The sequence below is a fragment of the Oncorhynchus keta genome, chromosome 37 (assembly GCF_023373465.1).
Source record: "Oncorhynchus keta strain PuntledgeMale-10-30-2019 chromosome 37, Oket_V2, whole genome shotgun sequence".
Classification (NCBI taxonomy): Eukaryota; Metazoa; Chordata; class Actinopteri; order Salmoniformes; family Salmonidae; genus Oncorhynchus; species Oncorhynchus keta.
This window is the reverse complement of record NC_068457.1, coordinates 8,733,001-8,746,691: the sequence shown is the minus strand read 5'-3', so window position 1 is coordinate 8,746,691 and position 13,691 is coordinate 8,733,001. Positions and strand designations below refer to the sequence as shown.

The following is a 13,691-nucleotide window of genomic DNA, read 5'->3' as shown; positions in this document are numbered from 1 at the left end:
AATCCTTTATTCAGAAATATGCTATGTTTGATGCCTGGCGTTTCCTACATCCTACAGATAGACAGTATTCCTTTTATTCTCATGTTCATCAAACATACTCCCGGATTGATTACTTCTTTTTGGACAAAAAACTTCTGCCTCACCTTCGGCAGTGTACTTACGAGAGTATTGTTATCTCTGACCATTCACCATTAGTGCTTGAACTAGAATTTCCCCAGCGACCTCCTATGTGTTATCAATGGCGTCTCAACCCCATTTTACTCTCAGATAAGGAGTTTGTCAATTTCATTTCTTCTGAAATCACCTTATTCCTAGAAACTAATTCAACACCAGGTATGTCCTGCTCTACCATATGGGAGTCTCTCAAAGCATACCTACGTGGCCAAATTATTTCTTATACAGCCAACCAAAACAGAGTTCGCTCCCAGCGACTTCGGGACCTGAGCGAGTCCATAGCCACATTGGATGAGAAGTATGCTACGGATCCTTCCTCTGATCTGCATAAAGAGCGCCAACTACTCCAATCTGAATTTGATGAGCTTTCTTCCAGGCAAGCTGAACGGTTACTCTTGCGAGCTCGATACAAAGTCTATGAACAAGGTGACAAGGCCAGTAAACTCCTTGCGCATCAGATCCGTAAATCTGAGGCCTCACGTTTAATCCCACAAATAAGGACCCCGTCTGGTGCCACCACAGTTATACATAAAGAGATCAATGATCAATTTAAACAATTTTACTCTGCGCTATACACCTCTGAATCCCCTCAAGACCCCTTGCTGATTGACTCCTTCTTTAATGGCTTGAATATGCCTTCAATTGATACAGACTCCCATGACTGTCTAGAAGAAGAATTTACGCTTGAGGAGATTGCAACAGCAGTGTCCGCAACGAAAAGTGGTAAATTACCAGGTCCGGACGGTTTTCCAACCGAATTTTACAGGACGTTTTCTGGTCAGCTTTGCCCAGTCTTGTCTCGACTATTTGCAGAGTGCCTCATTACTTCAAAGCTACCGCCTAGTCTTTATCATGGGAGTCTGTATCAATTGAAAGCCAAGTCAACAAACAGGTCACTGACCATCTCGAATCCCACCGTACCTTCTCCGCTGTGCAATCTGGTTTCCGAGCCGGTCACGGGTGCACCTCAGCCACACTCAAGGTACTAAACGATATCATAACCGCCATCGATAAAAGACAGTACTGTGCAGCCGTCTTCATCGACCTCGCCAAGGCTTTCGACTCTGTCAATCACCATATTCTTATCGGCAGGTTTTTCGGATGACTGCCTTGCCTGGTTCACCAACTACTTTGCAGACAGAGTTCTGTGTGTGAAATCGGAGGGCATGCTGTCCGGTCCTCTGGCAGTCTCTATGGGGGTGCCACGGGGTTCAATCCTCGGGCCGACTCTTTTCTCTGTATATATCAATGATGTTGCTCTTGCTGCGGGCGATTCACTGATCCACCTCTACGCAGACGACACCATTCTATATACTTTCGGCCCGTCATTGGACACTGTGCTATCTAACCTCCAAACGAGCGTCAATGCCATACAGCACTCCTTCCGTGGCCTCCAACTGCTCTTAAACGCGAGTAAAACCAAATGCATGCTTTTCAACCGATCGCTGCCTGCACCCGCATGCCCGACTAGTATCACCACCCTGGATGGTTCCGACCTTGAATATGTGGACATCTATAAGTACCTAGGTGTCTGGCTAGACTGCAAACTCTCCTTCCAGACTCACATCAAACATCTCCAATCGAAAATCAAATCAAGAGTCGGCTTTCTATTCCGCAACAAAGCCTCCTTCACTCACGCTGCCAAGCTTACCCTAGTAAAACTGACTATCCTACCGATCCTCGACTTCGGCGATGTCATCTACAAAATGGCTTCCAACACTCTACTCAGCAAACTGGATGCAGTCTATCACAGTGCCATCAGTTTTGTCACTAAAGCACCTTATACCACCCACCACTGTGACTTGTATGCTCTATTCGGCTGGCCCTCACTACATATTCGTCGCCAGACCCACTGGCTCCAGGTCATCTACAAGTCCATGCTAGGTAAAGCTCCGCCTTATCTCAGTTCACTGGTCACGATGGCAACACCCATCCGTAGCACGCGCTCCAGCAGGTGTATCTCACTGATCATCCCTAAAGCCAACACCTCATTTGGCCGCCTTTCGTTCCAGTACTGCTGCCTGTGACTGGAACGAATTGCAAAAATCGCTGAAGTTGGAGAGACTTTTATCTCCCTCACCAACTTCAAACATCAGCTATCCGAGCAGCTAACCGATCGCTGCAGCTGTACATAGTCTATAGGTAAATAGCCCACCCATTTTCACCTACCTCATTCCCATACTGTTTTTATACTGTTTTTTTTATTTATTCATTTACTTTTCTGCTCTTTTGCACACCAATATATCTACCTGTACATGACCATCTGATCATTTATCACTCCAGTGTTAATCTGCAAAATTGTATTATTCGCCTACCTCCTCATGCCTTTTGCACACATTGTATATAGACTGCCCATTTTTTCTACTGTGTTATTGACTTGTTAATTGTTTACTCCATGTGTAACTCTGTTGTCTGTTCACACTGCTATGCTTTATCTTGGCCAGGTCGCAGTTGCAAATGAGAACTTGTTCTCAACTAGCCTACCTGGTTAAATAAAGGTGAAATAAAAATAAATAAAAAATTAAAAAATAAATAAAAAATCAGGCTTCAATTTCATTACTACTAAAGAAAAACAAAGACCCCTGGAATGTGGATCCTATCGCCCAATCTCGCTTTTAAACTGTGATTACAAAATCCTAGCTAAGCTTTTAGCCATCCGTATGGAAGGCTTGCTGCACCAAGTAATACACTCTGACCAGACTGGCTTTGTGAGAAATGGGCATTTATTTTTCAATATTAGGCGCCTTATGAATATACTGTACTCCCCAGCGTCGGAGGACCTGGAGGTGGTGGTCTCACTTGATGCCGAAAAAGCATTTGACCGTGTTGAGTGGGATTACCTAACAGCTGCCCTTTATAGATTTGGCTTTGGCCCCAAATTCATTGCGTGGATAAAGATTCTTTATTTTTCCCCCATGGCTTCGGTACGGACTAATAACTTGTCCTCTGACTATTTTCCCTTGCACTGCGGATCCAGACAGGGTTGTCCACTCTCCCCCTTGTTGTTTACTTTGGCAATCGAGCCTCTCGCCATTGCACTATGCTCTAATGATGCTATTCAAGGCATAATCAGGGCGGGCTGGGAGCAGAAAGTCTCGCCAACCCCGATACCTCATTGCCACGTGCCCTATCTGTTCTTAAAACGTTTGGATCAATCTCAGGGCACAAGCTGAATCTAGGCAAGAGTGAGCTTTTTCCGGTAAACAAGGCTGCTTTAAAGTGCTCTTTTACAAGTTCTCAGTTTAGGATTGTCCGGGATCAATTCACTTACTTGGGAGTAAAAGTGACAAGGAAATATTCAAATTTGTTTCAGGAAAACTTTTTTGCTCGAGCAGACAGATTGTTTCAATCTTTTACTTTTTGGAATTCGCTACCCCTTTCTCTTATCGGAAGGATTAATGTCATTAAAATGAATGTGTTGCCCAAATGTTTATATTTATTTCAATGTTTACCCATTTATATTCAAATCTTTTTTTATTTCACTGGATTAAACATTCATGCATTTTATTTGGGATGGCAAGGTACCACAGATTGGTAGAAAACATTTTACAGAAGCCTAGGTCATTGGGGGGTTTAGCTCTACCAAATTTTCAGACATACTACTGGGCTGCAAATTTCAGAGCCGTTCTGTACTGGCTGCAGACTGATCCTACTGGCCCTAGACCACTCTGGGTCCAGATGTAACAGAATCGTGTAAACCTGCAGCACTTTCCTCTGTGCTGTGCTCGTCTCTCCCAGTATCCCTAGGCAAAAGGTGTGTCAACCCAATTGTGAAGCAGTCTCTTAAAATTTGGAATCAGTTCCTTTTAGCCTTTAGCCTCCGAGGCTTTTCTCTATGAGGCCCAATCAATCAGAACATTTTATTTCCTCCATCTTTGAATGATGGGGCTTTTGGCATTTGGCACTCACTAGGCCTCTCCTCGCTAGCCCAATTATTCTTTGATGGTACATTTGCCTCTTTTTCTCATCTGCAGGAAAAGTTCAATCTCCCCCAATCCCACTTTTTCCGCTATCTCCAGACTAGAAACTTTGTCAGGGCTAACACACCTGGATTTCCCAATAGGCCTGCAAATACAGCTATAGAGAGCATCTTGGAGCTGAACAAGCCTCCTAGGGGCGCAATTTCAGATGTATATGCAATAATTCATGACTTACAGAACCCTTCTTTGGTGCCTTTAAAGACTCGATGGGAAAAGGATTTGGGGGAGGAACTTGGGGAAGACGCCTGGGAATCTGTGCTGCACAGGGTGCACTCGTCCTCTTTTAGCACTAGACACAGCCTCATTCAATTCAAGGTGGTTCACCATATCCACTGGTCGGGGGCCAAACTTGGAAGAATATTTTCTGATTTTGATCCTACCTGTGTCAGATGTAAAGTGGAACCAGCCACACTGTTGCATGTGTTTTGGGGCTGTCATAAACTGTCAGGTTTCTGGGAATTAACATTTAAATGTTTCTCTGATATATATGACACTGTTATAGATCCGTCTCCCCTTACAGCCCTTTTTGGAGTACTGCCCATGGGTACCCCCCCTATCAAGAATCCAGTTGTATAAGCAACAGTGTTCAACTCTTTTAGCTAGACGGCTAATACTACAGAACCGGAAGATGGCAGCTCCCCCATCTTATAAATATTGGTTGAGGGATGTGTTGTGCTCTCTGAAACTAGAAAAAATTCAATTCAATTCACGTGGGAACCCCAAATTGTTTTATGAGGCTTGGGCTCCATTCCGGTCTTACTTTAAACAGTCCATCCTCTGATGGCATTCCAATTAATACTAAAATAAGTCTGTGACTTAAGGGTTGGAGGAGCTTCTCTCTGTGTTTTTGCTGGGGGGGGGGCATTAAGGTCCATGTGCTTATTGATTGTGATCCGCAGATGCCTTGTTCATCTTACCCAGGCAGAGACTGAAGTGTGAGCTTGTTTTTCCCAGTTATTTTTACATTTTGTTCACGCCTACATGAATAATCATTAAACATTTTTATTTTAAAGCATTGTAAACTTTTTTTCTGTCCAGTGGATGGTCGGTCTGTGACCATGACTCTCTGTAAGTGGTTGCATTTCTCCACCCTTATCCCTTGACTGTTTACAGGAACAATGGTGAGGTGTTTGCTCTGTCCCTGTACTATAGATTGCCCTTTAAGCTCTGTAGCCTTCCTGGTGTGTTTAACTTGTCTAAAGTATGGTATCTTTAAAGCTATTTTTTTATTTGTATTTTTATTTGTATTTTTTTTCTAGTTGAGTATATTATTTATATTGCTTTGTGTGTGTGTGTGTGTGTGTGTGTGTGTAAAACTTAATAAACAGAGTTTTAAAAAATAAAATAAAGTAGTGCACTTTATAGTATAAGTGTGGAAGTGCCCCCCACCTTGCGGCGCATCAAATAATCTGGCCTATTCGTTTTAATTGACAAACTGTTGCCTTTGTAACCCACCTGCAAACAAAACTAAGGGAAATACTGACTGCCCTACTATACTTAAGCAATAAGACCAGAGGAGGTGTGGTATGTGGCCAGTATACCACAGCTAAGTCCTTATGCACAACGCAGTGCGGAGTGCCTGGATACAGCCATTAGCCGTGGTGTGTGTGTGTATATAGGCCACCGACCACAAACCCCCTAGGTGCCTTATTGCTATTATAAACTGGTTACCAACGGAATTAGAACAGTCTGATATATCACGGCTTTCAGCCAATCAGCATTTAGGGCTCGAACCACCCGGTTTATAATAACCGATACGGCGCTTGCTCTCTGGGTCATATTCACTAGGCTCAAAATGAACGGGCCAAACGGGGAGGGGCTAGCCGAACATGTCCAATAAGAAATGCTTGTTTTAGTTTTCTGCTGCAAATTTTTTTTGCTACACTGGGCACTAATAAATACAACCCCGTCCTTGTCCAGGAGACTCCCTGTCGTCGCTGCAGAAGGCGTTGGAGGTCAAGGAGTCTAGTCGGCAGCAGCTGAGAGAACAGCTTGACACCGTGGAGAGAGAGACCCGCTCCAAGCTGCTGGAGATAGATGCCTTCAACACCCAGCTCAAGGTAGTACTACTCACTAACCACTCATCTTACTAGGTTACAGACCAGGGCCCCGGTTTTCAAGGCTAAGTTCATCGTTAGAACCTTCGTAGGAGGTTGTTTCTCAAAACCATTGGCATTCAAGCGTCACTTTGTCACTCCGTGACCGCAGCGAACTTCAGAAGGAAGTTGACTACAAAATAGAAAGTTGTCAACGGTTTGTCAATCGTTACAAACAAACGAAGGATAAAAATGCATTGAATGAACACAGAGACGACTGCATTAAAAGAAGATAAGTATAGGCTATTTAGGCCTATTGCCTATATTTCAATCATAAGCTATTCAAATCAATTTCAAGCTATTCAAATCAATTTCATGTCTAATCAAGGAGTTCTATTTTGCAATGCTAATGTCTATCATTTTTGTCGCAATTTATTTCATGCTGTGTGACATGTGCGCAATGACGTACCAAATCTGTGATTTAGTGCATTATGATAGGATTGGCATTAGAATAAACATCCTCAATATTTGCAGCCACATAGGGGATGATATCCTCTAGTGACTCCCCATCCCGGGTGCGGGAGCGTAATCATCGACTGACATAACGCAACGGACATAAATATTCCTAGAAAATATTCCTATTCATGAAAATCACAAGTGAAATATATTGAGACACAGCTTAGCTTTTTGTTAATCACCCTGTCATCTCAGATCACATCTCAGTTTGTAACACGGAAATCAGAAAAGCAATCAAATTAAATTGTTTACCTTTGATGAGCTTTGGATGTTTTCACTCACGAGACTCTGTTAGATAGCCAATGTTCCATTTTTCCCAAAATATTATTTTTGTAGGCGAAATAGCTCCATTTGTTCTTCACGTTTGGCTGAGAAATCGCCCGGAAATTGCAGTCACGTAAACGCCGAAAAATATTCCAAATTAGCTCCATAATATCGACAGAAACATGGAAAACGTTGTTTATAATCAATCCTCAAGGTGTTTTTCAAATATCTATTTGATAATATATCCACCGGGACAATTGGTTTTTCAGTAGGACCGATTGGAATAATGGCTACCTCTGTATTTTACGCGAGAATCACTCTGGTAGCCATCAGGTGAGCAGTTGCGCAATGTAGCTGCTTACGGGTATTCTTCAACATAAATGCGTAAAACTATGTCACGATGCTGTAGACATCTTGGGGAATACGGAGAAAAAGTAATCTGGTTGATAGCCCATTCACTGCTCAATTGGAACGCAGAGCTTTCAAAAGATGAGTCACTGGATTTTTCTCAGGCTTTCGCCTGCAATATCAGTTCTGTTATACTCACAGACAATTTTTACAGTTTTGGAAACGTTGGTGTTTTCTATCCTACGCTGCCAATTATATGCATATTCTAGCATCTTGTCCTGACAAAATATCCCGTTTACTACGGGAACATTATATTTCCAAAAATGAAAATACTGCCCCCTAGTCACAAAAGGATATCTCTCTAGGTGCAGATCTGTTGTCAGTATTGTGGAATAATTCTAATGCTAAAATAAGATTTGAAAGGAGAAACCTTGATCCGAGAGCAGCGCTGACTTTCTTTCGTCTCGATCAGTATCGACACATGCTCCAACGACGCTCTTATGGACATTCTCTGTACGTGGTGTTTTGGGAATAGCATGTGACAATTTTCAGCCGTTTTATAGGAACGATGCCTCGTTAAAACATTATGGAAGCTTTAAGTTCCATCGCTATCGGGAACCCCGGCCCTGGTCTCTCCAACCCTGTTCCTGGAGAGCTATCCTCCTGTAGGTTTTCACTCTAACCCTGTTCCTGGAGAGCTATCCTCCTGTAGGTTTTCACTCTAACCTGGTTCCTGGAGAGCTATCCTCCTGTAGGTTTTCACTCCAACCCCAGTTGTGATTAGCCTGATTCAGCTTATCAACTAGCTACTTATTTGAATCTGGTGCTCTAGATTAGGGTTGGAGTTAAAACCTACAGGATGGTAGCTCTCCAGGAACAGGGTTAGAGTGCCCTGTCTCCTGTTCCCAGTGGATAGACCTATCCCACAGAGCACAGACAAGAAGTGACCAACAACTGGCTACAGTTCTTCTCATAGGGGCGAATCCTAACTACCACAGGTCGAAATTTCACCATGCATTGATTTCAATAAGAGACCAAATGAAAATCTGATTTGTAAAATGGAAGTTAGGATTTGCCCCATGTGCTCAGTTTAACAGTTGATAGTGGACCATTTTAAAACACTGACTTCCAGAACTTTCTTTCTGCCTAATGATACCTTTGTGTGTGTGTGTGTGTGTGTGTGTGTGTGTGTGTGTGTGTGTTGTTGGGAGCCAAGACTGTCAGAGGGCTTGATGATTTGTGTGTCTGATGATCCCCCTTTTTTAATTTCAATGTGATCTCAGTACTTTAGTCCTTTCTTTTCAACCAAAACTTTGTTAATTGCTCCACATCAGGGCCCCAGCGTAGTGGAGTAGGGTTAAATTGCCTGTAGACTCTGATCTTGGGTCAGTTTTGGATTTGGGGAAGAGGAGCTGATCCTAGGTCTGTACCTAGGGGAAAACGTGGGGTTTTACACTGTTCTCTCACTGTATCTGACTGTTGCTCACTCTGTCGCCCCGGCCCGCCATCCACCCTGAAACCCCTGTCTGGTCTGTGTGGCTTGGCTGACCTTTTCCCCGTGCCCTCTGACCTCTGCCCTCGCCTGTCCTTCCAGTCTCTGGCTGTGTTCTATCAGGGCCACACTGCCCGGATAGAGGGCCTCCGTCTGGAGCTGCTGCTGGAGGAGCAGAGGGGGCGACAGGTAGTCCACTCACCAGCACTGCTACTGCTGCCCACCGCAGGACACTCTAGAATAGTGCACCCCTCTGGAGAATATTAACCAATCAGAATAACTCAGTGTGCTGTTACTAAGCAGATTTGAAACCCAATGATAAAGAAGGAAGCTGCCTTACTAACTGATGAAGAAAGTTAGACCCATGTCACACTACATGGCCAACCGGAACTGTACTGGGCTGGCTCAATTTCACATTGCCCTTTCAAAACACTGTTCCAGCAACTATGGTGGATGTGTAACCAGGCCTAGTGCAGTACGGTTCTGCTCAGCTGGGCTCAGTAATGTGATGGGTATGTTAGGCTCACCCTGTGGTAGGCTGTGCTGTTTCCGAGCAGCGTGGCCCTCTTCCCCACAACATCCTGTGGGCTCAACCTGGGGAATCAAAAATGGTTAAGCTGTATGTGGGTTGCTATGGTTTGACGTCGGACACAGCCACATGGGGCTGTTGGGCCACCTAACTCAAGGCGCCAGGTCAGGGCTAGGGGTTGAGTCTAATCTGGATGTTTACCTGGGTCGTGTTCGTTAAGGACAACGCAATGGAAAACAAAAATGTGCTTTCCTTATTGGGCAGGTAGTCCCTCCCTTTTTCAGTCTGTTTCTTTCTGTTTGGTGCCTAATGAACACGACCTTGCTGTTGACCTCGGTGGCACTGCTGCTGTTCTATCTGACCCTTAACCTTGGGGTCCCTGTGTGTCTCTTTTCAGTCCGAGGGGGGCTCGGTGGACCAGATGCTGCTGGACTGTCTCTCGGCCCTCCTGGCCTGTTTGCAGCGTATAGACGTCTACCTGCAGGTGTCCCTACTGCCTCCCCTTCCTCCTCCTCTTCCTCCACGCCCTCCCCCCCGCGCTCCCCCACCCCAACCCCCTTACCACTCCTCTGCTTCCTTTGAAGGGCTGGTCAAAGCAAGCCATGCTGTCCTTCCGCTTGAGCGTCTTTAGCTTTAGCCTCGGTAGCCCTGCAGCGAGTTAATAAATGCCAGCCGCCGCTTCCCTCCTTTATCTGTCCTCTGGGTGGTGCTGGAGTATATCTCTCTCATTGCCTCCTCAACCCTCTAGACTAGGGCCCAATAAAAACACTAGCATACTATTTTGTATGTGTTGCCAAGACCAGAGTCAATTGGGTCACACTAGGTAGTATGCAAGTGTATACTGGGACACAGCTCCGGTCGATGTTGTTAGCCACCATGTGCGTGAACCTGGTTGTTTGTCTATTTCATTTTATTAAATTGAATCAATGACAATTTTATATTTTTTGAGCTCCTTGAGCACTTGAGCTTTAAGTTGTCAGGCTTTGTAGTTTTGGTTACGGTGAGACGACAACATTTACCTATTTGGAATCCCCAAAAAAACATTAAGACATACGCTTGTTGCGTTAGTAAACATCTGTTGAAAGCACAAAAACACTTCTCAAAAGACTCGTAAGGCACTCTTGTCTTATTGGAAAGAAATGAAATGCCTTTGTTTAATTACATGGCAGGAGGACAAGATTAAAAACAGCACACTCGACCGACGCTTTGCGGCTGTACAGTCCTTCTACTGGGTGAGTGACCACTAGTGTTAGTGATGTATTTATTTAATAGTGAACTGTGGTGTAGGGCCTTCTATTTTGGGAGACCAAATTCATTCAGACATAGGCTTATTGAAGACTTGGTACAGTAAAGAAATATAGAACAAGGTAGTGAACAGGGTAATGTCATTTGTCAGTAGATTGAAGCGATATGAAAATGATCCTCAATTTGTTATTGTGAGACTATTTAAATAAATCTTCACAGTTTCTCAGTCAGTCGTGCATCTCTTACCATTTTAACCAAGTACTAAACAAATATTGCTTTCCTGAACGTACCTCACTCTCTCCAGCCCCATGTGTTGATGACACGCCAACTAAACATATGGGGGTGAAACCTTTGGTTGCATGGTGTTGCATCTAATACTGATTAATGATCTTGATAGTAATTCATTCAGGAAAATCAAGTCCTCAGAACTTAATTCCCTGCTCAGACTGTATATTAAGACTTTCTTAACCCTTTAGAGACGATGGGTTTGAATTACACCTACCTATGATCCTTGAGAATTTCCCATTCAACTCTTTTGACTGATCTCCATATCAGTCTGTGTGCTTTTGAGAATCATAGTTTGGCTCAGATTTCTGCCAGAGCCATGAATGTTCTCTGTGATTGGTTGGTACCACTTGGCTTTAACCAGTAGTGTTTCCATTTGGTGCTCAAACCAGAGCAGAGAGAATTTGCCCCTAGATGCTGATCATAGGTCAGTTTAGCATTTTCCCCTACTAGGTTAAGGTTAGGATTGGGGGAGATTAAGCTGATCCTAGATCTGTACCTAAGGGAAACTTCACCCCGGAGCGCTGACACACTGCAATCTTCCAGTTCCAGTGGGGTCAGTGTTGCCGTAGTAACCCAGGGCTTGTTTAACCCTCCCTCAGTGGTTCATGTGCAGCACTCGCCAGACTCCGAGAGCTGTCCAACTCCCATGAACGCACTGTGGTGGCGGCCATGTTTTGTGCAAGTGTGTCCGCCCCAAAAATCCAACTGACACCTACATTTCAGTAGTAGTAGTAGCCCAGCATTAATTGGAGAAAACACCGAGATGAGATTAAATGGAAGGAAGCAGTAGACTAAACACAGACTTTACATCTGATAACTGAGCCCGGCTGGGATCATAATGGCGCTTACAGGGCACAAAATGGCTGACGCCTCACTGTGATGTGAGTGTTGTGTTGAGTCCCGGCGACCCCGCCCACACTTCCCCCTCACCGGTCCTCCTCTATCCCACGCTGCCTTGCAGGAGCTCCGAGAGATCCACAGCAAGCAGCAGAGGCAAAAGCAGAAGGATCACCTGGAGGGAGAAATCAACATCCAAGCCATCGCCCAGGAGAGGGCCAAGTCCGCCGAGCTCACAGACGGAAGGTGTGTGTGTGTTTGCGCACAGGACACCATATGTGTGAGCGAGCTGCTCCTATGTCCGCTCATTCTGTATGGGTTACGCGGATGCAGCCCATCACTGTGATCCAGTCATTTTAGAGGTTACCTCTTAACACCCCCTTTCCTCTCCCCAGGTTGTCTGCCACTGACGAGGGCCTGGCGTGGCGAGATGAGGGCACGGTGGAGGCCCCCACCCCACCCCCCCAGCCCTGGATGAAGCGCGTGAGTGAGGAGGAGGGGCGCACTAAGAAGGACATGCAGGACAAACTCAACCAGCTCTTCATGCAGCAGCCTGAACCAGGGAAACTCATGAACCAGAGCCCGTGGCCCACGGGCGGTACGTGTCAAAATTCAAATGTATAACAGAGAAGCCTTGAAAGAGCGTGCATACAGTAGAACCTCAGATTTACAAATCCTTCGATTTCTGGACTGACCAGGGGCACTGTTGAACTGGGACAATTAAATCAGACAACCAAAATGTGTGCTGTAGGTATCTGAATAAATTATTAGGAAATGCATGTAGATTCAATTCACACAATTCAAATTTCACACAATTCAAAAGTTTAATGCAGTGTTTAAGTAGTCTCGAGTATTTCAGTGTTCCCGAATGACATCCATTCCAAACATTTTCAAATCTCAGAGGCCCTACTGTAGACGTTCTAAGAAGGTTTGGATGTGCCTGGTTCTGTGGGTGAGAGAGAAAGATGTGACCCTGTCCTGTGTTCCTAACGCCCTTCCTCGTCTCCTCCCTGCAGACAAGATTCCGGTGACTGGGTTCAACCAGGACAAGGTCAAGGTGGTCTTCTACCGGGCGCTGTACCCCTTTGATGCCCGCAGTCACGATGAGATCACCATCACCCCCGGAGACATTGTCATGGTGAGAGGCAAGCTGTCAATCACTCCTGCCAAGCACCATTTGTGTGTATGTTATGGAGGTTAATGTAAAGTGATTAGTCTATATGAACCAGGAAGTGTGTGGTTGAGTGTAGAGGACAACCGATTATCATTTTTCAACACTGATAACGATTATTGGAGGATCAAAACAAGCAGATACCGATTAATCGGCCAATTTTAAATATATTTGTAATAATGACAATTACAACAATACTGAATGAACAATGAACCCTTTTATTTTAACTAAATATAATACATAAATAAAATCTCAAATAAATAATGAAACATGTTCAATTTGGTTTAAATAATGCAAAAACAAAGTGTTGGAGAAGAAAGTAAAAGTGCAATATGTGCCATGTAAAAAAGCTAAGGTTTAAGTTCCTTGCTCAGAACATGACAACATATGAAAGCTGGTGGTTCCTTTTAACATGAGTCTTCAATATTCCCAGGTTTTAGGTTGTAGTTATTATAGGAATTATGACGCATCGACTATTTCTCTCTCTACCATTTGTATTTCATATACCTTTGACTATTGGATGTTCTTATAGGCACTTTAGTATTGCCAGCCTAGGCTCAGGACTTGTTAGGCTTGAAGTCATAAATAGTGCTGTGCCTCAAGCACTGCTAAGAGCTGCTCGCAAACACAGTAAAGTGCTGTTTGAATGAATGCTTACGAGTCTGCTGCTGCCTACCACCGCACAGTCGGACTGCTCTATCGAATATCAAATCATCGACTTAATTATAATAAACACGCAGAAATACGAGCCATTGGTCATTAATATGGTCAAATCCGGAAACGATCTTTTCGAAAACAAAACGTTTATTCT

General features: G+C 44.3%; 1 protein-coding gene across 5 annotated transcripts in view; it reads left to right on the top strand.

Annotated features, from left to right (window-relative positions):
• Window positions 1-13,691, top strand: part of LOC118370148 (intersectin-1) — a 72,201-nt gene that overhangs the window by 35,132 nt on the left and 23,378 nt on the right. For 3 of the 5 annotated variants that reach the window (XM_052499064.1, XM_052499065.1, XM_052499063.1), the window contains 5 exons: window positions 6,075-6,214; window positions 8,913-8,999; window positions 11,834-11,955; window positions 12,105-12,307; window positions 12,726-12,847. In XM_052499064.1, the coding sequence (XP_052355024.1) occupies window positions 6,075-6,214; window positions 8,913-8,999; window positions 11,834-11,955; window positions 12,105-12,307; window positions 12,726-12,847 (674 nt within the window). The remainder of the gene's footprint in view (window positions 1-6,074; window positions 6,215-8,912; window positions 9,000-11,833; window positions 11,956-12,104; window positions 12,308-12,725; window positions 12,848-13,691) is intronic. The other 2 variants (XM_052499067.1, XM_052499066.1) reach the window with 1 other exon arrangement.